The 27628-nt window shown below is 45.2% G+C and overlaps 2 protein-coding genes across 3 annotated transcripts in view; both read right to left on the bottom strand.

The window, feature by feature from the left end:
* Nucleotides 1–2575, bottom strand: part of ELP3 (elongator acetyltransferase complex subunit 3) — an 84926-nt gene extending 82351 nt beyond the window's left edge. Inside the window, exons 1-3 of one of the 2 annotated variants that reach the window (XM_042883505.1) lie at nucleotides 2495–2575; nucleotides 1659–1755; nucleotides 291–429 (exon numbers count right to left, since the gene is read on the bottom strand). In XM_042883505.1, coding sequence (XP_042739439.1) covers nucleotides 291–429; nucleotides 1659–1755; nucleotides 2495–2513 — 255 coding nt within the window. In that variant the 5' untranslated portion in view covers nucleotides 2514–2575. The remainder of the gene's footprint in view (nucleotides 1–290; nucleotides 430–1658; nucleotides 1756–2494) is intronic. The other variant, XM_042883506.1, reaches the window with a different exon arrangement.
* Nucleotides 2576–11611: 9036 nt separating this feature from the next.
* FBXO16 (F-box protein 16) overlaps nucleotides 11612–27628 on the bottom strand; it is a 30717-nt gene continuing 14700 nt past the window's right edge. Inside the window, exons 4-8 of the mRNA XM_042883555.1 lie at nucleotides 27307–27471; nucleotides 26252–26457; nucleotides 19773–19878; nucleotides 14114–14339; nucleotides 11612–11757 (exon numbers count right to left, since the gene is read on the bottom strand). Coding sequence (XP_042739489.1) covers nucleotides 11612–11757; nucleotides 14114–14339; nucleotides 19773–19878; nucleotides 26252–26457; nucleotides 27307–27471 — 849 coding nt within the window. The remainder of the gene's footprint in view (nucleotides 11758–14113; nucleotides 14340–19772; nucleotides 19879–26251; nucleotides 26458–27306; nucleotides 27472–27628) is intronic.

The following is a 27628-nucleotide window of genomic DNA, read 5'->3' as shown; positions in this document are numbered from 1 at the left end:
GAGGGTCTAACAACTAAGCCACAACGTTTCTGCAGCAAGTAAAAAGCCAGATACACTGCTCTGAAGTAAAAATCTGCACTCTTCTTTTTCCTCTCCCAAATGCTTTGAAAGCATTAGCTCCTTGGGCACAACACCAAAAGCCAAGCTGGAAGCTGGCACTGCAGCCAGCACACGTTCATTAAAGCTTCTGGTCATCCAATACCCATATATGTGAAAACAATTAAACCTACCACAACTGAGACCAGAGAAGGATGCTGGTGGACAGGCAGGGAGAACAGCTCTGTGCTTACCCCACTAGCCGTCCTTATGGGCTTGGCCTTCAGCTTTGGCACCAGAGCCTTGCGGTGCTGTGGTGGGACAGCAGCAATGATGTCAACCAACCGTGGCTGTGCTGAGAGTCCATATTTTGCTGAGGTCTTGGTTTTCAGCCTGAAAGCAAAAATGCCTCGCCATTAATGACCCCATTCAGACTTATGTACCTCCATTCCACAGCATTACTGTTCTGTTTGTTGGAGACTCAGGTGGGCTCACCCAGTTGGCCTTCAAAGCTGAGTGTAATTCCTTGCAACTGCTGTGCTGGGTACTTAAGTTACAGAAAATAAACTCCAAAGCATGTTGACATAGGAACATTGGGACAACAATTGAGTATTTTACGTATTTTAGTATTCTACATACATAAAGAAAGATTTCTTTAAACAGCAACTTCACTGCTAAGAAGGTTTGATTTAAACTTCATCTATAAATTAATCTCTCTTCCCTGGCAGAACTGGCTTTGGAATTGGTAAGATGAACACAGGTGGAAACACCAAAAGGTAAGGACATCTCTCTTAGTGCTTTTCAACAGTGCAGCACTGGACAATGCCCTCATTAGTAAGCTATAAGTTTTGGCTAGCCATGGTGCAATCAGGCAGGTGGACCAGATGATCTCAGAACGTCCAACTGAGCTAATCCATTTTAATACAACTTGTGTGGCACTCTGGGCACTACCAATGAATAAGCAGTACATGATTTCAAGTCACGATAATAATCACCAGATCTCAGTACCCTTATCATCAGATACTGGCAAAAGAAGCGAGACTATCCTGTGAGAAGAAAGGGGTGGACCTGTTAGAGGACATCCAGAGGAGGGCCACAAAAAGGATCCCAGGGATGGAACACCCGTGTTACAATGACAGGCTGAGAGAGCTGGGGCTGTGCAGCCTGGAGAAGAGAAGACTGAGGGGAGACCTGAGAGCAGCTTTTCTCTACCTAAAGGGAGCTGAGAAAAGGAACGGGACAAACTCTTTAGCAGGATCTGCTGTGATAGGACAAGGGGAAATGATTTCAAATTAGAAGAGGAGTGATTTAGACAGGATATAAGGAAAATGTTTTTTACAGTTAGGGGGATGAGCCACTGGCACAGGTCACCCTGAGAGGCAGTGGTGCCCCGTCCTCGGAGACATTAAAGATCAGGCTGGATGGGCTCTGAGCACTGATGGAGCTGTGGGTGTCCCTGTTCAGTGCAGGGTACGGGACCAGATGGCTTTGAAGTATCCCTTCCAACTCAAATGATTCTATCAAAATAAAACATTGTAAAAAACACTACTGAACATAAATGACTGCACAGGAAATGTTCAACACTTATGAACCTGCTCTTCAGTGTCATCAGAGTGACTTACTTGTTCAGATTCACATCCTTTCCTTGCTCGTGAGCCTCAATTAACTGTTTTATGATGTCAGCTATTGTCATCATCATCAGCTCTGCATGGCTGAGATCTGAAATGAGAGCAAGATAAACAATGATGTGCATACCCATTGATGCTCCAAGACAAACTCGACCTTCGGGGTCACCTCTTCTCACAGGTAACAGCAATAGGATGAGAGGAAATGGCCTCAAGTTGTACCAGGGGAGATTCATGTTGGATATTAGGAAGAAAGTGCTTGGCAAGAGCAGTGCTGGAGTGGCAGAGGCTGCACAGAGAGCTGGTGGTATTGCTGTCCCTGGAGGAGCAGATGTAGCAGTGAAAGATGTGTCACTAGGCATGATGGTATGGCTGGCATTGGACTTGGTGATCACAGAATGGCCTGGGTTGCAAAGGCCCACAGTGCTCATCCAGTTCCAACCCCCTGCTGTGTGCAGGTCACCAACCAGCAGCCCAGGCTGCCCAGAGCCACATCCAGCCTGGCCTTGAATGCCTGCAGGGATGGGGCATCCACAGCCTCCTTGGGCAACCTGTTCCAGTGCCTCACCGCTCTCTGTGTGATCCCAGAGGCCTTTTCCAAGCAGGATGATTCTGTGCCTCAAGGCCCACCAGCAGAAGGCTGTGATAACGCAGCAGACATGGCAAGGCGTGCGCACCACACGGTGACGCATGCAACGCAAAGGGTTCGGCTCGGCACCAGGCGCCGCCATCAGCTCCTGAAAGCTTCCCAACCCCATCCAGCCCGGCCTCGAGCGCTGCCCTACCACACGCACACAGGGCCTAAGCCTTGCACGGCCCCTCCCGCCCGGTACCTTTCCGCTTCTGCCCCATCCCGCCGCCTCCGCTCCCTCACGGCTCACACACGGACCGCTACCGTAAAGCTACGCCTCCTGTCGTAAAAGCGTCGCGCTGCCGGAAAGCGACGGAAAACCATCGGGGAAGAGGGAGAAGCGAGCTGCGCGTGCCTTAGAGATCTACGCGGTAACTCCGCCAGCCGGCAGGGGGCGCTGTGGCAGCACAGGCAGCGGAGTGCGGCACAACCCAGGAGTGAGCGTTGGACGTTCAGTGATTTCCAATTGGGGTTCCTTGCTTGTAGCTGTTTTGTTTGTACTTCACTGGGATTTTGTGGCATTTGATTGGATTTGATTGACTTTCACCGTGTTTTGTTAATATTTTACAGGGCTGTCTTGGTATTTTGTTGAGGTTTTTTTGGCTTAAAGCGTTTTTCTTGATGGTTTTCTACAGGGTTTTGTAGACTTTCGCTGGGCATTGTTGCTATTTCACAGAGTTCTCTAGATATTTGTGGGGACTTGTTGATTCTTACTGGCTTTATGTTTGGGTTTTCATGTTTTACTATTTATAACCATTTTTATATTTTAAATATATAAATTTTATTTATTATTTACATATTTTAAATATTTTTCTGTTTGCATTGATATTTTTCAGGATTTTGTTGATGTTTTACTGTTATTTTTATTGATATTTTATTGGGTTTTCTTGATCTTCTATTGAGTTGTGTCATTTTTATAATATTCTTAATTGATCCTTTACATGGATTTGACTAACACAGGGTTTTAACTTGTTTACTCATTTTAACTGTATGTATGGGTATTTTACTGTTTTTCACAATACTTTACAATTTCTGTTGATGTTTCACTGGATTTTCTTGTTTTATTGAGTTTTGTTGTCATTTTTACTGTTTTTCTTGTTATTTTAGAGGATTTCTTGATCATTTATTGAGTTTTGTCATTTGTTGCCGCTTCTATTCTTTGTAGGCCTTTCATTTTCACTGGGTTTTGTTTATATTTTATATTTTATTGAGTTTTGTTGAATTGTTACCTCTTTTTTTCACACCCAGAGGGCGGTGAGGCACTGGAACAGGTTGTCCAAGGAGGCTGTGGATGCCCCATCCCTGCAGGCATTCAAGGCCAGGCTGGATGTGGCTCTGGGCAGCCTGGGCTGCTGGTTGGTGACCTGCACACAGCAGGGGGTTGGAACTGGATGAGCACTGTGGGCCTTTGCAACCCAGGCCGTTCGTGATTCAGGACCTTCGTGGCTCCAGGAAGCCCCAGACCAGCGGACCCCACTCACACCAGGAGCTGAGCCCTGGCTCTCCCCAGCCCTTCTCCCCTCCAGCACTAGATGGTAGCAGAGCATTTACATAATAACCAAAAAAACCTCCAAGCTCCTGACGGAAAGCTCTAGGTCTGAGAGGAAGGAGCCATGAGGAGGAGCTGCCCCAGAGGGGGGAGAAGCTCTGTGCTGTGTCTAGGGATCACACTGAAGGCTCTGTGGCTCTGCTCAGCCTGGGATGGATTTGGGGGCCAGAGCTCTGCTGGGGCCTCTTGCAGCCCCATCCTCCTACATCCTTCTATGAAATGTGCTCAAAATCACATACTCACAAAAATGGTTTGGGTTGGAAAAGACCTTGAAAGGCCATGTGGTCCGACTCCCTGCAATGAGCAGGGACACCCATGGCTCCATCAGTGCTCTGAGCCCATACAGCCTCATCTTCAGTGTCTCCAAGGATGGGGCACCATCTGGGCAACCTGTGCCAGTGCCTCACCACTCTTAGTGTAAAGAAGTTCTTCCTTATACCCAGTCTAAATCTCCTTTCCTTTAGTTCAAAACCATTTCCCCTCGTCCTGTCACAGCAGATCCTGCTAAAAAATCTGTCCCCTTCTTTCTTAGAGTTCCTATATAGTTCTAACGTAGTGCTTTGTGACCATGATGGGCTTCTGTCTATCTGAGGTCCCACTGAGGACCAGTTTCCCCCACTGGAGTTCAAGGACACCCCCCTACATTGTCAGCGCTGTCAGTGCTCCCCATGGCTGGTGCTAGGTGAAGCCAAGTGAGCTCTAAGCACCACTTTCTTTTTGTATAGGTAACAAGATGGGCAGCCTCTGCCCACAGCTGTGATTTAATGTGAAATCCTTCTAGGAGCCTCCAGTAATTCCTCAAACCCACATGAGCTTCCACATCTGCAACTAATTGAGGCAAGGAGTTCCACAGCTATTTTGCATGAGAGTCTATCAAGGAGTCCCAAAGTGGATTGGGTTGAAAGGAAACTGAAAGCCCACCCAGCCCCGACCCCTGCCCACCATCTCCCATCAGCCCAGGCTGCATGAAGACCCATCCAGCCTGCCCTTGGGCCGAGCCAAGGATGGGGCACCCACAACTTCAGTCAGTCCCAGTGGATCCCCACTGGTTACAGGACATCTGTCCAGTCATGCATCTCCTGTCATCATCTTTCCCAAACCTACTGCAGCAGCTTCTGTGCTGCAAAGGATATTTCAGATGTGAAAACGCTATCAAGGGTTGTCATGAAAGCAATTCCTTCCTGAAAATTACTTGGTGGTGCACACACTACAGCATTTATCTGAGACAGCATAGGATGTCTCTTGTTCAAGAAGACATGAACACACAACAGGTAGGATGTCTGTGCTATACAAACAGTAAGGTGATCAGCTTAAGCATGCTGGCAAGGAGAAGGGTATTGATTTCAAGCTGATTCTCATAGTCTTCTCCCTTCCCTTAGCTCACAGAGCCACCAACACAACTCCAACTACTCACCTCCCCATCCCTTGTTGCATGGAAGGACAAGGGTAATGGTTTTAAACTAGAAGAGAAGAGATTTAGGTTAGTTGTTAGGGGTAAATGTTTCACCCAGAAGGTGGTAAGGCAGTGGCACAGAAAAGCTGAGGATGATTTGTCCCTGGAGGTGTGCGAGGCCAGGCTGGATGGGGTCCTGGGCAGTCTGAGCTGGTAGGGGGCAACCAGCCCATGGCAGTGGTTGGGACTAGGTGGGCTTTAAGCCCTTCCAGCCCTACCATTCTGTGATTCTATGATATGTGAAGGGAGCTGCCTTCTCCGTCTGTTATCAGCTTCATCCACCTCTACAGCAACTTTTTATCATGCAGTTACCTGCTATCATCAGCTACTTTCCATTTGCCCTGAGGTCTCCACACTTTCTGTAGCCATCTCTAGCCTGTTAGAGCCCTATAGCTGCTGCTGAAGCTCAGCTGTTCGGTAAGGTTCACTCATCTTCAGCTTTGGGGGCTAGCACACTAATTGGATATTTCCAAAAGTCCTGTTTTGATCTGACTGTGCTCCCACCTGCAGCTCCTATCACCTTCAGCTGCACATATTCCTTCTCCCAGACAAAGCTGTTTCTTTAGCTCGGAAGAGCAAAAATTAGGAAAGCTTTGTTTTGGCTACAAAGCCAAACTACAGTAGCGAATGCTGCCATTGCTTCCAGCAAAGAGCATGAGGTAAATTCAGGTGGAGTTTTTGGCAGAAATGCATAGTAAACCTTGGGTAAGAGGAGGGTGGCGTGTTTGGGTTTGTTCCCCACATCTGAGCATGGCCTAGTGCTCACATTCTGATCTTGCTTGTACTGGTGGAATTCAACGCTGATTCATTGGCCTGTGGGGTTTAAAAGGTACTTTCAATTCTTTAATCAAACACTGTGGCTAATCGGAGTGGTACCGGATCTGGAAATACCAATCAGTGCAGGGAAATGTGCGTCTACAAGGAACAGGCATAGCTCTGTTCTTGTTTAGCAATTCCTTATCAGCATGTGGGAATCAAATGTTGTTTCTGCGATAGAATTGGATAATATTATTTTTATTTCATGATCTCCACTATCGTAGTTCTTTTTGGGAGTCCTTCTACTTAACTTGGGGAAGATCTCTGATGAGTTTACATCACTTATCCTCTAGACAGACCTTCCCAGGAACGCACACTCTGTATATAGGTGTATAGATGTATATTTTGTCCTACACACTGCAAGAATATCCTGCAGGAGGGCAAACCAGAGAACAAGTGATGGCCTGCCCAGGGAAGCACCTGAAGAGACATTGGGAAGGCCTGATATCATCCCCAGTGCTCTTTGTTTAACGATGATGACTTTAAAGAAAATCACCATATCAAGGCAAGGAGAGCACTGAGACATCTTGGAAACAACAGGATGGCTGCTGACTGACACCAGATAACAAATAAATGAACAAGTAAATAGCAAATGTAAACCTTCTGTAAGATTGTGAACCTGGAGTACCCAGCCAGTGGGGAAACAGGGGAGGGGGGAGACAAGGGGGAGAAAACAGGGTCTAAAGGCTGTCATGATGTGTCCATAGGCGCGCTCCTACTTGTGGGACGCCTGCCATTGCAATCGCGAATAAAATCTGCTTTTATCAGAGATACCGTCCTGACAAAATTACTTGGATATTTCCAACAATCTGGGGGCTCGTCCGGGATTATGATCGCCTCTTTGGGAGTTTCCCTACTGCCCTGCACAGGATAGGTGCACCCCGCTGATGGCAGCGGTGCTGTCTGGGTGGTGAGGTGACTCCTTGGGATGCCGATATTATGTAACCGAGACTGTTACATAGAGGAGGGGCTCTGTGAAAGCCAAGGGCAGGCAGGCACGGCTGTTGGCCATGGCGACCCAGTAACTTTGTGCACGGACCAAGGTAAGGGGATTTAACTCTTTCCTTGGGGTCGGTTGAGACTCTTGAGTGTATGTGACTGAGACGCGCTGTCAGTGCGAAGCGAGCGCTGAGTGCTGAGCTGTGGCTCCGCTGTGCCGCGAGGGGCAACGGCCAGGGACGGATGGAGCAGCTGTGTTGGTGAAAGGAAGAGTCTCGGGAGGAGCTGCTGTGTGCGGCACCCTGTGCACTTGAAGTGCCAGCAGTGCACCCCTATTAATCCAAGAGATAGGAGTGTAGTACTGCTGAGGGGCCAAAATCCGAGCATCAGAGTGCGGTAACCTGTGAGCTGGGGAGTTCACGGCAGCGTTCTGGAGGGATGGGGAATAGGAGTTCTGAGAGCAGGGGAAAAAGGTCCCCAGAATGGTGCCTAGAGATAGCCAGCCCCTTGGGAGAAGTGCTTCAAAACTGGAAAATAATCCCCAAACTAGGAAAAGAACAGGGAAAAGATGTTTAAATACTGTATACAGAAGAGAGCCACTACAGGGAAAATCATTATTTTGACCAAAATAGGAGTGTGATGAAAATTGAGCCTGTCAGACTTTGTATTTGTATGTAAGCAATAAGACTCCTTTTTCTGAAACAGAATTGGCTTAGGTCGCTTAATGAGTGCAAGAAGTAAAGAAATGTTCCTCGTGAGGAGTCAAAGTTCAAAGGAAATAGGAAAGAGAAGCAGAAAGATCATAAATGGGATCCCTTAGGTAACATCCCCCCCCACCCTTCAATTTCTAAAGCAGTGCAAGCGGCAATGAGCTCTCAGAGGAGGAGAGTGGGTGCTGCTGGTCTGTGCAGGGTCCTGGAGAGAGGATGCACTCTGGATTACTGAGGGAGTTGGAGTCATGCGAATGGGACCTGGAGAGTTTTCCTTTCTCTAATGCTAACCTTACTAATACTTCACTTTGTCCTCTTAAGGCAGTCTTAGGTCAAAGGGAAATAGGGTATGGTAATGCCTGCTGTTTTTACTAGAAGAGAAGTGAGGAGTTTCAAGAAGAATTCCTTAACTGAGGATCCTATAAGTGTAGCAGAACAATGAGATCAATTTCTAGGGCCTAATTTGTACTCATGGATGGAAATGATGTTTATCGTTGATATGTTGATTATTGGAGAAGGAGGTTGGCAGCTACACAAGTGTGGGAAATGAATACAGAGGGAAGGTTGGGCTCTGGAGGGAGGCAGAGAGAGGAAGGATCCTGAGGATGAATTGTACTGATTATTGTCACTGTCTGTGTGATTGTTAAATGTTTATGTCCTGAAAGTGTTATGTTATGTTATGTTATGTTATGTTATGTTATGTTATGTTATGTCGTGTATGAGGCTGTTATGGAACAAGGGGTGTCTAAAGTGATACGAGCAGACCCCCTGGGTTGTATTTTGGCTCACTGGAGATACATTGCTGGTGAGCCAGGGGGAATATTGAATGAGAAACCAGGAACGTAAATGGAGTAATGGGACCAGTTGTATAATTGAGTACTCTAATCATGAGACCAAGTGCTGGGTGTTTGTGGAAGTTGAGGAACTTATTGTTTGATTTGTGGGTTTTGAAGGCACTGGAGGAAACTGTCTTAATGGTATGTGGAAATGATGTGGAAATGCAATTGCTAACGGTATGTGGAAATGCAGTTTTTGATGGTATGTGGAAATGATGTGGAAATGCAACTTTTAATGGTATGTGGAAATGCAGTTGCTAACGGTATGTGGAAATGGTGATGAGGAGACGGTTGGACTGGATGCTCTTGTACGTCGTTTCCAACCTTGTGATTCTATGATTCTATGAAATGTCAACCTTCTGATAAGATCTGTGAGATTGTGAACCTGGAGTACCCAGCCAGTGGGGAAACAGGGGAGGGGGGAGGAAGGGGGAGCAAACAGGGTATAAGGGCTGTCATGATGTGTCCATAGGTGCGCTCCTGCTTGCGGGACGGCCGCCATTGCAATCGCGAATGAAATCTGCTTTTATCACAGATACCGTCCTGACAAACATTACTTGGATATTTCCAACAAGCATATCTTGAAACACATTATAAAGGCAGTAAATACCATCTGCCTGTGCAGATCTACAGCTCAGGGCACAGAAGGTGATGGGGCTGCCTGAGGGCAGGCAGCAGCACAGCCACACAGGCAGGTGGAGAACTCTTTCTCTTTTCTGTCCATTTCAGAGTCTGACGTATTCTGCTACCTCAGACACGTTTGTAAAGTATGTTGTAAGTACATACATTTTATTCCAGTACCATAGAATATCTTGAGCTGGAAGGGACCCATAAGGATCACAGAGTCCAACTTGATAACTGGTAGAAGTTACATCCGGGCTTAATGCAGGTCTGCTGTTACATCATGGATGGACCACTTGGCTTGGTAGTTTCCTGGAGAATGTTACTCTTAGTTATTTTACAACATCATGAATATAGAAGTGTTATAAACTGGAGAAGCCTGAGCTTATAGTGAGCACTTGAGCTGCACTATTTGCTGCAGCAATGCTTGAGCATTCAGCTCCAAGACTTGACAAACCTTGGGAACATTACATTTCCAATGAGTGTGCTCACTGGTGAGAAAAGAAACACCATTGATGGAGGTTTACATCATTTCCTTGCATGGCCTTTTGCTGTTTGTAACAAAGCACTGAACTGCTGCCCCAGGAAACTTCACAGTTCCTGAGACAAAAAGGGAGCTGGCATTACCATTTAGACTTAAGCCAGCCATAAACATCTGTGAAGCAGTCTTTAACTTGGTTTTCCGTGGGAAAAGACTTATTGGGAGAGATCTGCAATACCAGCAAATGGCTGGCGAATGCTTTGGGTGGGATTTACCTCACCTAATTTCACATAACCAAAAGTTAGCTGTCTTAATCTAAGTTAGTCGTTCTGGTCTCTTGCATAATTGATGATATAAGAGCTGACTGCCACCTGCATGTTCATAGAATCATAGAATCATAGAATCACCAAGGTTGGAAAAGACCAAAGGATCATCCAGTCCAACCTTTCAAGAAAGAAAATAACTCCCCATCGGGAGTTCATATTTCAGCTAATCATTTCTGAGGTGAGGAGCTTAAACTGAACAAGCTTTTAGGCTGTTGTTTTGGTTGAGATCAAATCCCTCTTCCAAGCACACAGAGCAACTAGAAACACAACATCAGGGAGAGAGAGATGTGCTGAATTAGCCAATCTGTGACTGAGGCTTTCGATCAAGGGCCCTGATGGGCAGATTCTGTCCCTTCCATTAAAACCTATGGTGCTTTGTGCTTGGTCTTGAGAATGGCCACTGTCTCTTGTGCCAAAAAACTTGACACCCTCAAGTGACATGGTATGGGATAATCTGTTCACAGAGTTGGAAGACTTCTCCTAATCCTTATCACAAAGTGGCTGGTGTTTTCTCCAAGACATGATTTCTAGTCTATAAATGCTGAGAATTCATGGGGATGCTGTGGCCCTTCCTAGTGTGTGCAAAGTTTCAGTTTTATTTCAGCTGTCTGGGTTATAAGGCAGTAAGTTACAGTTGTTATGCATTTGGTCCCCCTATTGTTAAAAACTGCTATTTGCTACATTTCTGTAATTGTGGAAAATAATGCTGTAAATAATTAAACCAGTGCCAGCTCCCCACGCAGTGCCCTGTGCAATGCTGTAATCCAGAGGGTGGGATTTGATTTCATTCTCACTAACACGATTTAAATGATGGACTTGCCTTGTACAGCATGAGAAAATTTCTGACTTCAATAGAGCACTAGGTAGCCTTTTCCTCATTCTCCCCAAGCCTTCTTTCTCTCATATATTGAAAGCTTTTTCCTTGGATGCTGTGATGCTTTCTTCAGTCCAGGTGATTTGGTAGGTGATGGAGGTTACAAGTAAAGGAACTCATTGTTTGTAAATACTGGTTGTAAACCACTCACTCTGTGGTTGTGCTGTATCCCCCTCACTCTGTGAGGGCATACAGTTTACATCACCCAGGTGGCCAGTAGTGACCAGTAGTCTTCACTTGTCCTCCACAATCCCCTCACTGCCCACAGACAGGCAGCTTCTGCAATTCATTGTGAGAGCAGAACAAAGCAGCTCTGGCCATAGGATGTGCCCCACGATGTCCCTGTGCCATAGGCAAGCTTAGTGTCCAGCAGCTCTAGTAGGCAACTGCAAAAGGGTTATCAAAGGCCAAGGTGAATTCTGCAGAAGCAACATACCCCAAAGAAAATGTAAATTATAGCACCAGCAATACGAAGCCAGGGTGAAAAGCACATCAGGTAAACATTTGACTTGCTGCAGCTTGGACCAGGAGACTTAAAGGCAGGCAGGAGGCATCGCATCAGCTGCTGCAGTTCCAAAAAAGTACAAAGCCGTTGCTCCAACATCAAAACTGGCAGCAAGGCAGTCAAGTTTTCTTTTGGAGAGATAAGAGAGAACGGATGTAGGACTTGCATGCCTATTTATTTGCATGGTATAGTAAATGAAAGTCTATGACTCAGGCAACGCTGCTGTTGTCTCCCCCATCCAGGCAGGTAAACTTCTGTTCCACTGAGACTGATGCTTCAGATCCTTCCTTAACCTGTACCAGATCATTATCTGATGGAGGAATGAGCCCAGGCTGAGCCTCACATTGCGGAGAGGCTAGATGAAGGAGAAAAAACATGAGAATCAGTCATTAATTTAGCCAGACATTCCAGATTTTAACCATATCTAAGTACACAACCCAAAACTTGGGATTTTATTAGCATTTAATATCTCAAATACTTCTACAAATCTGGATTGAATTGACTGTTTTCCTTTGTCATCTCATTACATCTTTACTTTTCCTGCCCGCCTTTCTGACAACCTGCAAATGGGAAAACCTCCTCACATAAACCATTGACCAAGTCTGGGACGAGGAGTGGATCAGCCACATCTGGCTGCTTCCTTCTGTGGTTCAAGAAGTTTAGAAAGCAAGAGGTTCCACTCTGAACTCTGTGACTTGAGGGAAGGGTCTCCTGCATATTGTTTAACTCCTCCCTCTGTGCAGTCAATAATCAAGTGTCTCCAGCCATCTCAAATCTTGTTGCTATTAAATCACTATGTTGTATCTATATTATATCAATAAATATACTCTTTCTTCTCCCTTACGAGTGAAGTGTAAAACATAGCCATTTCTATCCACAACAAGTAATTTGTAATCCAAATGCAATCCCTCAGGTTCATTTACCTCAATAGTTTCTATACTACAGCAATGGTGTTTATAGGGAACTTGCATTTTTGCCTGCTCCCTGCTGCCCAAAGCCCTTCCCTCATGCACAGCTTTAACATTTCTTATCAAGTAGAAGACACACAGATCAGGCAGGATGCTGCACATCCCAACATGCCCCATTCTCCACTCATCTGGAATCCTTAACAACAACTGGGTAGCCACATCCCTGCAGAAGTTGCCCATACCTCATGCCCCACATCCTTTCTGACAACAATAAACCACATGTTGTTCCCAGATGTAAGAGATACTTCTCAGTGTCTCCTGGACCGCAGGGTGGAAGCTGGTGACACAGCCAAGGCCCACATCTATGCTTAGCTCTTAACTAGGCCCCAGTCCTGCGTGAAGCCTTCCCAAGACTCTGTTCATGCAGAACTACTTCAGGATCAGAATCCTTGTTAACATGAATGTTGTATTGCTGCAGAAGCTTCGTACAACGGACTGCAACCCTCTAGCCTAAGCTTTATGAGTTCTTCCCTATATGGAGATGCTGGGTATACTGAAAGATGAGGTCTCAGTGAATAACTGCCCAAGGCACATCTAGACTGAAATGGCATGAAACTGGTTTTGACAGTGTCAGTATGCCTCCTTATTTTTGGAAAGCCTTCATAGACCAGCTGCATTCTCAGCTGTTGTGCCCCTGGAGTTGACTGCTTTATCTGTTAATTTTCTAAATGCTCAGTACCAGTTCTTTCTGGCATCTATCCAGGGCATGGCAGAGTTCATGGACTCTGTACTGAGCTTACTGCCATTGATGCTGTAAGATTAGACCAATGTGAAGCCCGTGACAGTGTTCAACACCAGGATGACAGTCATGACAGACAGGTAAGTCTGTCATCTAAAGCACACTATCTTTTGAGTTGGAAGGGACCTTTAAGGGTCATCTAGTCCAACCCCTCTGCAGTAAACAGGGGTACCAGTAAACAGCTCACTCGGGTGCCCCATCCATGCTGACCTTGAGCATCTCCAGGGATGGAGCACCCAGTGCCTCTTTGGACAAACTTTGCCAGTGCTTTGCTACCCTCACTGTAAAAATGTTTTCCTTATATCTAGTCTAAATCTCCCCTCTATTAGTTTAAAACCATTTCCCCTTGTCCTGTCACAACAGACCCTGCTAAAGAGCCTGTCCCCTTCATACAGCCCCTCTTTGGAAATCAAAAGGCCGCTCCCTGAAGCCTTCATTTCTCCGGGCTGAAGAGCCCAAGCTCTCCCAACATGCCCTCGTAGGAGAGGTGTTCCATCCCAGGGATCATTTTAGGGACCCTCCTCTAGATGCACTCCAGGGGCCCACATCTCTCCTGTAAGGAGGATTCCACATGTAGGCACAGTGAGGTCTCACCAGCACAGCACACAGGGGCAGAGTCCTCTCCCTCACCCTGCTGGCTATGCTACCTTGGATGCAGCCCACTTTATGATTGGCTTTTTGGTCTGCAAGGGCAGAGTGCTGGCTCATCCCAGCTGCCATCCACCAGTATCAGTAAGTCCTCTTTGGCAGGACTGTGCTGACAGTGGGGATTGCCACAGTACAGGTGCAAGACCTGGATCCAATGTGTACTGCATGTATAATGATGTATACTTTCTAGTGAGGCAGCGAGTTGCCATCATCTGGATTCCCACCATTCAGAATGACTGCCTTCTCCTTCACGTATGGATATACCTCCACAGCTCTATCTCCTTCCCTCTGTGCACAAAATCTGAGTATTATCAACCTCTGCGATAGCTTTCACAGAGCGCGCGCAGCATACTGACATGGAGATGTGGTGGTCGTCTCTGTGAAGTCTTTCTTTTCTCTGGCACGTGGTTTTGGCACTGGAGCTCGAACAGGTGCAGGTCGTATCCCAGCATTGAACTGGGAGCTCTGGGTGAGGGTCTTTGCTGCTTCTCTGTAAAGTAGGTTCCCAATGGGCTGGGAAGTGGCCCAGCTGGGGCGAGCTGGTGGTTTTTGAGTCGACCCAAGGTCTTCAGTAAGTGATAGCTAGAAAAGAAGACAGTCAGTATCTTAACAGAGGGGCTGAAAACATTGGAGTCTGTTGAAAACTTTATAAATGATACTCATAATGATGATACAAGCATAACACTGCAGTGACTTGTGCTCTTATCTAAGTTTACCAGGTTGACTCCTTTCTTAACGCACAAATTCTCCCCTGTGCTTATGGTTGTAACTAATCCCAACCTTCCTGTTTGAAGTCACAGTGGAAAGGGTGAAGTTTATTTTAACATGCTGCTCAATGAGCGTTTCACTAAACACTATAGAAGTTAAGCAAATAAACACTCTAGAAGTTAAGCAAAAAAAGAATCTTGGCAACGTAGTGATTTTTTTCATTGAAAAAGATCCCAAACATTGAAAAACACAGTTGAGCAGACCTACAGCTTTGGCTTTTTAGAACTGATACAAATTATTCAGTACTAATAGTGAACCAACAGCAACAAAATCAAACATTTACAGTGAAACTCGTTAGAAAGCAATATCTTCAGTTGTGCAGAATGAGAAATTAGTGTCCACAGCAAAACGGTTTTAAAATGGAAAAGTTTTGCAGTTCCTGCCCACCTGTTTCCCCTTTCTATTGTTTGGATTGGCAGCAGCAGCAGCAATATATGGTGCTTGGTACCTAATTGTCTGACAATAAATGAGCAATTCAGCAACTTTTGGCTATCAGCCTGAAGAAAGGCAGGGGATCATACAAGTGCCTAAGGTGGCCCAGGTTCTGAGCAGTACTTAAAGGGCAACAGAGACAGTGTGATACAAATTGCTGCAGTTTTTCTGTCCTCCTGAGAAGAGCACAACACCAAAGAAGCAGTAGCAGCTGCAGCACAGATCTGACTGTAACTTGGTTTTCAGCTCTTGTGTCCTGGTTGGTTCTGTTTTAGAGTTAAAAGGACAAAGAGCATCAAAGCCAGGCCATGCCTTCAAATTAGAATGACACATATAAACTGAGTTTCAATTTCCAAAATATTTTCACACTCAGGAGTAGTCACAGGGGGTTCAACAGGATTTCTTGGATGAATTAATAACGTTTGAAATGAGATTTGCAGAATATAGGTGACGTAAATACACCCTGGACAGGACTGTGTCACAGAGCCAAGAGCCCTGGATCCTCATGTGTGATATACCCACATAGGATACACAAACACCAATTCCCTGTGTATCTGTCATCAGATAATTTATTCCTGACTTCAGATGCTGCAATCTTACCACCTTGGGCAGTGAGGCAAGAATGACTGATCCTGTCAAAAAGATGTTATTTTGTAAGCACTAAAAATAAGTCAGTAATTCAAGAACAGCTGGGAGGGTGGAGCAGTCTCCCAAACAGAAACGAGCAGGCAGCCTGAAAGGCAAAACCAGCCTCTAATTGCTGACATTGCAGTCATTTGCAAAGCTGTCAAAAGCATCAATGTGATGGATTTTTACCTTTCTAATAAAGTATCTCTGCTTTTTGACATCTAGGGAGGATTTGGCATGATGCTTCCTGTTTTGCTGAAAGCTGCACAAAACTCCTTATTGGAAGTCCTCCAAGGAAGAGCCCCTCACTGTGTAAAGGACACTGATGTGGCTGCACTGTCACCTGTGAGGGGACCTGTAGGGTCAGAGCTGGGGACTCACAGCAGGGCAGCACAGCTCCATACATATCAGAAAGAACAGGAGGGATGAAACAGTGGCCCAAAACAAGGGGATCTGGTTTCCATGCCCAGCCTGCTAAAAGCTCAGCTGAGTCAGGGAGGCTTTCTTCACTTTGCTTTGTATAATACTGGGCAGTAGCTGCTCAAGGTGGTGTAGGCAAGCCACAAAGCCTTGATCCAGCAAAGTGCTGAAAGAGATGATTAACAGTGAAACTCTACTTGTCTTTAGTGTCAGGCATTTCCCTCCATAAAGATAGAGCAGGCATTCCCATCCCACTGTGGAGATACAGTGGTTGCATGCATACTCATAAGAAGGAAAGCAGCCCTTAGTTCAGAGACCTAATTAAGTTAATTTATTGTAACACATTATTTAAAGTAATTTAGATAATTCACTTTAATTTATTGTAAATTAAGTGTAAGCCTGGTCACATTCTATGCTACTATTTCCATGATTACTAATAAACTCCAAAACACCACAAGTTTACGAGGAGGAGACCTGATTCACCCTATGCAAAGCTGGAGCCGGCGGATTCAGGTCATCACTTTAATTACATGTTTCTTCTGTTTTGCTGTGTTGCTGTTCAGCCTCCTGAGCTCAGAGCTCTGTATAATGGCCCTTTTCACATCTTCATTGTTGGCTGTAATATACTTTATTCTCGTCTGCTTTCTACACTTGAATCATTGATCTATTTAAGAGCTTCACTTTAATTTGACTCGATGTTTGCATGCTTGGGGCATTTATTCTTTCATCATATTCTGTCCTTCTTCTAAGGATTTACTAAAAGGTTTGAATATTAAGCTTCTTTATTTGGAACTGATTAAGTAAGAGTCTTTTCACAGGTCTTAATTTCAACAAGATTTCCTTAATAAGAAATGGAAATTAATTCTAGATGATTCCTAGTGAGCTATATATTCTTTTTTCTATGCATTAGCCTATTATAACCTAACTTTTGTTGTCATGTAGCTCTGTAGTCATTAATGGTCAGTGAAACAGCAGGATTATACACTGCAATACCAAAAGAGGACAGGAAACACAGCTCTTCTGCTGAAATTTGTACTGCTCAAGAGAAATACAAGTCAATTTTCAATGTATAGGTCTAGGAAAGAGGGACACAGCATGGACTGTCCCAGATTTTAACACAAAAAGAAGATAGTGCTACCAAGATTGCATAACACGAACACACAAAGTTCTGTTCTGGGCTAATGTCACAGAGCTGTGACCACTAGAGCTGTAGGGTGTTTACCCCTGGGTCAGGCTGTCCTAACTGCCTATGAGGCACCGAGGGAGGATGGTGGACCTGGCAGGACTTGACAGCATGCAGCGGCTTTAAGAATCTCCTCAGAGCTTTTTGTGGGCAGAGAATTTAACATCCCCATTTAGTGTCAGCTAAACGCTTCCTGGTGACTATCTGCTGTGGAAAAAATAATGTCTCTAAAGCTACTGGGGGATCAGGCCTAGCCAGCATGGGTTCACAAAGGGCAGGTCCTGCTTGACCAACCTGATCTTCTTCTATGATCTTCTGACCCATCTGGTAGACGAGGGAAAGGCTGTTGATGTGATCTGCCTAGGCTTCAGCAAAGCCTTTGACACTGTCTCCCACATTATTCTCCTGCAGAAGCTGGCAGCCCAAGGCTTGGACAGGTGCACTCTTGGCTGGGTGAGGAGCTGGCTGGAGGGCCGGGCACAGAGAGTGGTGGTGAATGGAGCCAAATGCAGCTGGTGACCGGTCGTGAGTGGTGTTCCCCAGGGGTCGGTGCTGGGGCCTGTCCTCTTCAGTATCTGTACTGATGACCTGGATGGCTGGGCTGAAGCCATGAGGTTCAACAAGGCCAAATGCCAGGTCCTGCACTTTGGCCACAACAACCCCAGGCAACGCTACAGGCTTGGGGCAGAGTGGCTGGAAGACTGGGTAGAAGAAATGGACCTGGGGGTATTGATTGATGCTCAGCTGAACGTGAGCCAGCGGTGTGGCCAGGAAGGCCAATGGCAGCCTGGCTTGCATCAGAAATCGTGTTGCCAGCAGGAACAGGGCAGTGATTGTCCCCCTGTACTCAGCTCTGGTGAGGCCGCAGCTGGAATAATGTGTCCAGCTTTGGGCCCCTCACTGCAAGCAAGACATTGAGGCCTTGGAGCGGGTTCAGAGAGGGGTGACAAGACTGGTGAGGGGTCTGCAGCACAGGGCTGATGAGGAGCGGCTGAAGGAGCTGGGATTGTTCAGTCTGGAGAAGAGGAGGCTCAGGGGACACCTCACTGCTCTCTATAACTACCTGAAGGGAGGTTGTAGTGAGCTGGGGGTCGGCCTCTTCTCTCATGTGACAAGTGATAGAACTAGAGGGAATGGCTTCAAGCTGCCAAACCAGGGGAGATTTAGGCTGGACGTTAGGAAATACTGCTTTTCTGAAAGAGTGGCCAGGTACTGGAATGGGCTGCCCAGGGAGGTGGTGGAGTCACCAACCCCAGGGGTGTTGAGGGACATGGTTTAGTGAGAAGTATTGGTGATCAGTGGATGGTTGGGCTGGGTGACTCTGTGGGTCTCTTCCAACCTTGGTGATTCTATGATTCTATGATCCTATGAGCAGCCAACAGAAAGTGACACAGACATAAATACAAGTTGACCTTGTACTGCTGCAATTTATAGCAAAAACTGATGCTGAATTTATAAGAGAAGGTTTGGGATTCACACTGGGACTCCGACTAGGTGTTTCCACCTTCTAGTTGTGGGCTGCAGGTTAAATAACTTTAAACAAGTTCCTAAACCCTAGGGAAAGAAAAAAATCAGCCCCCTCTTTCTAGCCTGAACTAAAATTCTTTCACTTCTGTACTGACAATAAAACAGCTTTAAATCTGAAATGAGAAGCCATGGAGGAATGAAACTGTAAAGTCTCTCTGATCTAAAGGCTACAGAGGAAGCCTTTGGAGAATGGAAATTTTAAGACACACGTTGAATAACTTTAATAATATTTCTGTTCTTTAACACTGACTGAATCTATTTCCTTTCAAAGAGGCTATATATGGGTCAGGAGAATACCTCTCAATCTCCGGAGACAATGCTTCTTTTTTATGTAAACCTTCTTTGGCTCAACTCACATGCTGTTCCCTGGCTTCCATTGCTTGGGAAACACGCTTCCAGGTTTGCAAAAAGCCCTGATACGCTTGCAAGCACATCTTTCTTTGGCAGTTATTTGCTGCCCTATCTACAAAAGCTAAACCCATGATGCTTTCTGGAAGCCTGACTTCCCAAGACTCCTTTCATGTGAGGATGCCCTATTTTACCAGCGATAAGCACAATGAATCCTCAGTATTAAGACCTTAGGGCTGCTTACCCAGGCACAGTGCAATGAACAAAGTAACAAAAGAACTTCAAACTGCAATAATCAAAAGTTGTGGAAATGGAAGAGCGGCTCTGGGGAAAGATGCAAATGTCATGAGAGAACTGATCCAGTGGAAAATGGCTGTCAGGATACCATGGAGTACACAAAGTGAGGAAGGAGCAGATAACAGGATCAGTGTCTACACACGGACAGTTGCTGTCTTTTTTTCCCATTGCAGGTGGGCTGTGTTTGGGCCACAACGAGAAACTGCCCCTGTAGCAGGCAGATGTGGCATGATTTGGTTCCTCCTTATGGCCTTATTGCTACCAGCCAGATAGGCAGCATGTGTGCCTGGCAGCCTGCTTGCAGTCAGGAGCAAAGTTTCACTGTTGCCTAAGTTAAGTAAATGCTCTCAGCTACAATATTCCTGGGTGTAACTGACAACAGACTAATATAATTACAAACCAGGGATACTCACCAGTGATGTTGACTTCTGGAGTTTCTTAGATCCACAAACTGCTTTCTTTTTTTTCCCAGCTGCTTGCCGGCTAAGGTCTGGGGTCTCCCCTCCTCCTTTCTTTCTCCTGCAGAGTAGAACAGAATAGTATTAACAAATGCTATGGAGTTTGTTCCCTGGGGTGGAGAAGAAGAAAATTCCTTATGATAAGCCACCTGAAAAGACATGGTGTGAGCTCATACATTTTATCTTGTACCTGGGGCAGACCAAGAGTGCACAGTCAGTTCTGTGGCCCAGAGGAGCTTGCTATTTTTTTAATTTTGATAACTTCATAGCATTCAAATGCATGTACTTGCCTTGACACTTATGGATATATGAACACATCACTGGGTAAACACACAAGGGAATTCACAGAAAGGGAAATTTAGCTAAATAATGTTTGAATTTTTAATTTAGTCCATGTAACTTGCAACGTAAACAGGGTTAGAGGACTTGCCTTTAAACAAGTTATTCGTCTTTACTATAGCCAAGTAGACTTTCTTATGAATGTAAATGATTTTATTTGCAGCTATAATTAAAGTTAATATGATAGCAAACAGAACAGGCATGTTCCAGAGAGTGAAAATTAAGTGAATATGGCCAATTGTCATAATACTCCAGTATCAGGATTCAAATGAGCACTATAAGAAGGTTTTTTTAGGAATTTGGACAGGTTCACAAACACATTTGGTCTGAAAGTATTCATTCCCCTTCCACATTCACATTCTGCAAATCACAGCTAAGCTTACAGGTTTAGTAAATTTAAAGCAGCTACTCTGTGTGCTCTGTGGGTTCACCTCCCAGCTCCACCACCAGTATGTCTGGGCTCCTGGAAAGCATGCTAAAAATCAAATAGTGAACATGAAGTCATGAATTCACTGGGTGGAAGCAAACCTTGAAAGCAACCCTCAGCCAACAAAGAAGCAGGGCTGCACTGCATAACGTGCACATCCTCACAAGCAGCCAGCAGCAGTCTGTTATTCACTAGTCCCAGACCAGCTGCAGATCAAAAACCATCAAGACAAATCAGACAAATTATTTCAAATAGCAAATTGAGGAAAATTGCAATCTCTTTGTAAACACTAACATCAGAGAGAGAGAATTCAAGCCCAAATACTATAGGGAACAATGTGGTCATCTTTAGATAAGAAGGCAGTATTCTGCCAGAAAGAATCAGCATAGGAAAGGCTCTCCATCATTGTTACAGCTGGGAGTGTTGTGAGAGTATAAGGAGTGGCTCTGACTCCATTCCTGGTAGTCCAGTGGCAGCACTGGAATAAGCCCATCCACTCAGAAAACAAACACACTGATCCACTTATGCAGGGAGAAAATACCAATATCCTGTCAAACCTTGGTTTATGGTCTCAAGAGTTTAAATTCTACTGCCGTACTCTAAAGTCCATGCTCCTGGGGTCAGAGCATCCCCCTGTAGCAGGGCGTGATCTCAGCCCACAGTCAGGACAACGAGTGGTGAGGATGGAAAGGAAGACACTGCAAAGGAAGATGGCATCACAGCCGAGTAGGGCAAGGCAGCTCTTGCTCCAGTGCTGAACTCAGTGCTTCCCACCCTGCTTTTCTCTCCCAAGGAGTGTTTTAAATTCCCACGAGTCCCACAGGCAGGGAGCATGGGGCTGGCTATTCAGAAACGTGAAAAGCAAGACACAGGCGTTGGGACGCAGAGGACGAGCGAAACATCGTGCCCTTCTCACACAGCCCAGCCCCGTTTTGTCAGAAACTGGGCCTAGGCTGCTGACAGAACAATTACTGAAAGTAATTATTTTCTCATTGGGTAAACATTTCAGCACAATATGCAACTGTTTTTAGAGCCTGCCCATGTCCATAAATTATCTAACTGAATTAGCGCTAGAAGGCAGGGCTGGCTGGGGGAAGGAGCTTTCATTTTGGCTGAGCTGTTGTCATGAGAAGGAGCAGGGCTCTTTCTCGAGGTACAAGCACACAGTCTTGGCAGGGGTCCAGTGCTCAGCTAGAATCAGGATTCATTAGTCATGATAAAGTGGGAGGCAGATCTTTTGATTTACTGGCACCGAGCAGCACCATCACCAGATGCCTTCCAGCAGAATTGGATGTGCACAGCTGGAAAGGAACGCCCCTCCTGCTCAGAATCCCAGGGAAAATTTGCTACTGTGGTCCCAAGCTTTAGATAAAAATGCTTCATTTCACCTTTGGGGTATTGCTTCGTGTTCCCAAAGAGACAAATCCGTTGCTGGTCTCTGTTTGCACACAATGAAAAAAACTATCTGGATAATTCAGGCAGAAAACAGACCCAACAGAAATCACCCTTGTGATATATTGCTCACAGACGTGCAGCAGCACTGAAAGCCACCACTATAACTCTAGCAAGTGATTTTGATAAGGCCTCCAGGCAATTTGTAACTCTACCCCTGTCTGTATCTCCTCTATCTCCTCGTCACTCCCTCGACCACGCATCTGCTCATCACTGCTGTTGATTTCACTGCTCAGAGACTGAGCTTTTCCCACACTTGCCCATCTGAACCAAGAAACGTGTACTGATCATACTCCAGGATTCCCAGCTCCTCTAAAGCTGCAGGGATATTTGTCATTGAGGTTCTCAGGTACCATTTCTGATGCTTTCCTGAGCAAGCAGCAAAAAAAATCAAGGCATCAGAAAAAAAGACAAAAACAAAACAAAACAAACCTGTCAAGACTCAATTATCATCCAGATTGCAAATTAACCTCATTTTACCATCTTTCAAGCACTATCTGGCAGTGGCCCAGTGTTATAATTCTTCCCATTGACATGAAGCACCAGCCCTGACCAGGCAAAACACCTACCAAATTGTTCTACAGAAATGTGTTTATTTACTTCTTCAAAAGTAAATACCCAATTATGGTCTCATAGGCCAAAGTACATGTTTTGTTTTACATCTCTTAGGACTCTTAGTCTAAGAGTCTTGATTTAGACTAGATATTGGGAAGCAATTCTTTACTGTGAGGGTGGTGAGACACTGAACAGGTTGCCCAGAGAGGCTGCAGATGCCCCTGCATGGAAGCATTCCAGGCCAGGCTGGATGGGGCTGCGAGCAACCTGAGCTAGAGGGAGGTGTCCCTGGTTATAGCAGGGGGTTGGCACTACGTGAGCTTAAAGATCCCTTCCAACACAAACTATTCTATGATTCTATGATTTTATGACTCCCTTTGACTCCACTCTCCTACATAAGTGAGAATTGGCTGCTGCTTGTCGCACTTCCATGCTCAGTTTTTGGCTAAGCAAGGAATTCTCTGCTCTGAGTGGACAGCGGTGTGGAGGTAAAATGGAGGAAGAGAGTTGTAGCTAAGGGTTCCTCTGCAATGACCAACAAAGAAACAGAGGATGACTCCACCATTTAAATGACAATATTTTGCTTTCAGAGTTGACACCCTGTTACGATGCCCAGGAGAGTTCTCTCTTCTTTTTGGACCAGAAAGCGAGCATAGAGAAGATTTTTAGTCAGTTCCAGGAGCTAGGAAAATCTTTAATTTTTTTGTTACCTCTTAAATTCTGCAAGATTTAACCCAGCATTAGGCAGATTGACTTTGATTCAAAGAAGTAGCCAGTGACTAGTCTCACACACCTCTTTGATGATGGCGTCAGGTATTCCTTTGATGTAATCTTGTTTGTTCACAAAGAATTTTCTATAAGTTCTGTTTTTCTCAACACAGCAGCAGGCAGATGGAAAGAATGGTTTATTTGTTCTCAGCCATCACTTTGGCTGTCTGCTGTGTTTCTGCTAGCTCTGCTGCACCTTTTCACCCATGCTTATAACCTGCCCCAAGAAAATATTTGCCCCTCCCTACATGCATTCAGACTGCAGCAAAACTCATTACCTCTCCCAGACGACCACTGCAAAACCCTATATTTTAGGAAATCACTCCCATTGTTTTAGGAATCTCATTTTACATAGATTTCATTACTTCTGACATATAGTCTACACAAAGAGTGGATGTTACGCTCTTGAGCTCCAAGCATTCATCTAATCTGAGAAATAACTATACCTAACACAGCCTAGGGGGTCAGAGATCTTTATCTCATTTCTCTGTTCTACTTTACAACCCTGTACACTGGTCAGGCAGGGTCTGCCTGAGCCTGTAGGCTGCAGTATGATGGATCAGCTTGCATAGCACTCACATTACCTTTCCTTGCTCAGCTGACTAGATACTCACTGAGTGCAACCTTCATCAGCAGAACAAAACAAAGCTTGGCATTACAGAAGGGCTCTGAGCACTTTACCATTTTGTGGCCACTTGGATCTCTTACCAAGCTGCCTGCTTGCTGTCATTGCTGCTGCCATGGGAGGAAAACACAAGCCTGGAATGGGGTGTCCCACCAGTCCTGCTGCAGACAAGGAGCAGGTGAGGTGCAGGAGACCAGGTCCCCATGCAGCTGAAAGGATGGAGGATGCAATACAAAGCCTTAGTGGGAGCATTTCTGGAAAGGGGCTGCAGAGGGGATGCTGTCTACAGAAACACCATTACATGAGCAGGTAGCTGGGTCAGCACTTGAAACAACACACCTGTATTGCTAAATAAGAGTCATTACAGGCAAGACTACACACTAGCAATTACTTTCAGCTTAAGTGATATTAAAGGGAGATCCTTGATAAACAAGTAAATCTCTTAGAATTCATTTTTCTCCTTGCTATAATCCTCTGTAATTACGGATAAAAGCCAGATTTGCTAGATCACTAGGCATTAAAATATCCTCCATTGCACAAATGGATAGAGGCTCAAATCTTACTTAGGAGAAGAAAACAGTCAGTATACTGTATGATTAGCAACTCAGAATCATTTGCATCTGGTTGTCAGCTGCATCTACAGCTCAGTGCTGGAACAAGCAACTTCCAAACTCTTTGAACAGGGCCTGTCCCATTTTTGACACTGATTCATGACCAGCACATGGGAACCCTAAACCTCACATAAGTCTCTGGAACAGGCTACATAGGAACGCTTCACAGCTGACAAATAATATTGGAGCAACTATTTCAACAAGAGGCATTCTGTCAAAATATTTTGTTAAAAGCATCAGAGAACTGTACCTAAAATGCTAGAGTTTGGAAACATACCGCAGAAAGAGGGTGAGGTGAAAGCTGGAATGCTCTTTGAAGTAGTGCAGGATCCCAGGACTAGGGGACGCGGATTAAAAAATGATTCATAAAAGGCTTTTGCTCACACACTGGGAACTTTGTGGAACACCCCGGAGGAGCGGTGGGTCCAGCAAAGTTAATCACATTGAGAAAGAACCTCTGCAAGTGCACTTCTGCTTAGCCAAATAATCACTAGGCTGGGGTAATTTGTGGCTTGATTGTTCCTGTGCATAGTGCTCATCTCAGCAATATCAGTTATTTACTTAATGTACAACCTGGATACATTCACTGTGGATTAGGTGGTTCCCAAGGCTTTTGTTGGCACAGGGAAGAGGAATATCGTCCTCTGTGCATTTTTGGTTTGGTTAGAATGTGCAGTCCTTTTCACAGGGACTCACATACGAAGGAGGCAATGGTCAAGTTAATCCACTATGTCTACACCAGGCTCAGACTAATGATAATGTTACCACAGTTTCACAAGTTACTGCACATCAGCTGGATGGAGGCAACTGCTGAGAGCATGTCCATGAAAAAAAAAGAGAGGTGGCAGAGCCTTAAATGAGAAATGGACACACTCCTTTGCACTACTACCACAGCCTCCTTGCTATTGTGCTCTCCTTGCTATTGTGCCTCATTTGCTTGTGCTTGCCGAAATCTGACCACAATCCTGAGATTCTGAAAATACCTTATGCCAGATATGCCAAAGGAAAGAAGTCAATGTGCAAGACTTTGCTCTGGGTTGCAGAAATACTTTCTTTTGTCAGCTGTTGACCAGGTAATTCTGGGAGCCTATGAACTGATGGATCTAAGCACTCCATCCCAGCTAGCGTAGACACAAATCCTACTCTTACTTGCATATCATGTGGAACATATACACACATACATGCTCTAATACCTGCACTCTCATTTGAACATCTAAATCTCTTTTCAGCCAGAATTTCCTTGAACTGATAGAACTGTATATCATCATTCATTTTTCTTTCGTGCAGAAATTGCATATTCCTCTGAACTTTGTAGCTTAGAAAACTACAAGCCTATTAAAAAAAATCTTGAACAATCTCTTGATCTAATTCTTCCCCTTACAACTGTGTAACCTCCCCAGGAGCTACAGCCTGTTTTACAGGCAGACACTAACAAGATCTACCAATGCACAGTGCTGAAAGGACGCAAAGCAGTGAAGCTGCAACCAGAAGAAGATCAAGAGCAATACGAGAAAAGGCAGAAAGGCAGAACAGTGTGCTAGCTTGGGTTTGCAGCCAAGCTACAGAGCTACAAGGCACAGGCAGAGGGAACTTGCAAAGGACACAGACATACTCAATTAGCACAGAAAAAGCAAAAGGCAGAGACAAAGCCTCTTACGCCTGCCTGGCCTGTTCGATGGGATCATAGTTGTTCAGGCAGTTGAATCTCATGGTGTCTTTTGGGCACTTGTCCGGTGAACGCCAGGGTGGAATTTCTTTTTTCTTCTTTCTAGTCTTCTTTTCTGGTGCAGAATGTTTATCTTCTGGCGTGTTACTTCTCACTTTCTGTACTTCAGTAACTATGGACTTATCCTTCGAAGCAGTCTAATGAGAGACATTAAAAGAAGAAAATTAATTTTATCCTTCAGTGAAAATGTGATTGATTTTACCTGACCTCAGATTTGTAAGAACTAGGTATTAATTCACTGGACAGAAATAGGCACCCCAGCAGTGCACGTCTCAGTGCCCACTGCACTTAGATGGGCTGAGTTGCATTGGCTTCATCCACTGACCTCAGAGACAGCCTACGAGGGAGCTGGCTAGAGGTCTGAGTTTTTGAATGGAAGGCAGAAGATTTCTGCCTTCACAGTCCCACTAACAAGGGGTCTGGATCAATGAATCTCAAGAGAAAACAGTTGCTACTGAGTAATGCTCCACTTCCCCAAAATGACCCTGCCACCTTTGAAGAAGACAGGATGAGACAACACGGAGCCTATAACAGGCAGAACATGTGGGGTTTTTTAGCTTTCCACCAGCTAGACTGACTCTGAAACTTCAGCAGGGGCAATGCTGGGCTTCCCACTCCTGCTTATCAGATTGAGGTAGGCTATCACATTCCCTGCAACCTGGAGAAGAGAGGGGAAAAGCCTGAGTGCTGGAGAGAGAAATTTGGAGGATTACTTCAGAACAATCTGAAGAGAGGACAGGAGGAGAGGGAGACCTTGGTGACTGCTTCCTTCCTAACCTCTGAGATTTTCGTTCCCCCTCATCCTTACCAGGGGTGGATGAGAGAAAGCAGACCACATGGCAGCACGTGAGTTTAGATTCTAATTTAAAATTATGTATGTTCCTTCTTACTAGTGGGAGAAGGTAGTAAGTTTAAAAGTTAGTAACCCTATTAGCCCAGAGTATTATAACTGGCGTGGAACACCTCCAGAGCTGGTAAGCATATACCTTTGGTCTTGTAACACGCAGCTCTTTCACCATTTCAATGTAATGTCTCTTCCAGATTCCTTGCTCAAAGGGGGTTGGAATGAAGTTGATGTACCAACCAAAATGCAAGCATTTCTTCATCCAGAGCTGATCCAGTTCAGACAGGTTCTTCCAGTGCCAGCTCACCTGTGGATGACCAGTAACCACATATAAGAGAAGATCAACATCTTGGGGTTTCAGACATCTCAGATTACAGCTGGAGATTTATCTCCCCTGGATGCAGCTCCTTAAACTAACACTGTACTTCAGTGCTGTTTGAACTCCATGTAAACCCAGATTTCCT

Source organism: Lagopus leucura, unplaced genomic scaffold (assembly GCF_019238085.1).
Source record: "Lagopus leucura isolate 7727_CA_CO unplaced genomic scaffold, USGS_WTPT01 Super-Scaffold_100038, whole genome shotgun sequence".
Taxonomy (NCBI): Eukaryota; Metazoa; Chordata; class Aves; order Galliformes; family Phasianidae; genus Lagopus; species Lagopus leucura.
Note: the sequence above shows the minus strand (reverse complement) of the source record. Positions and strands in the feature narration are given on the sequence as shown.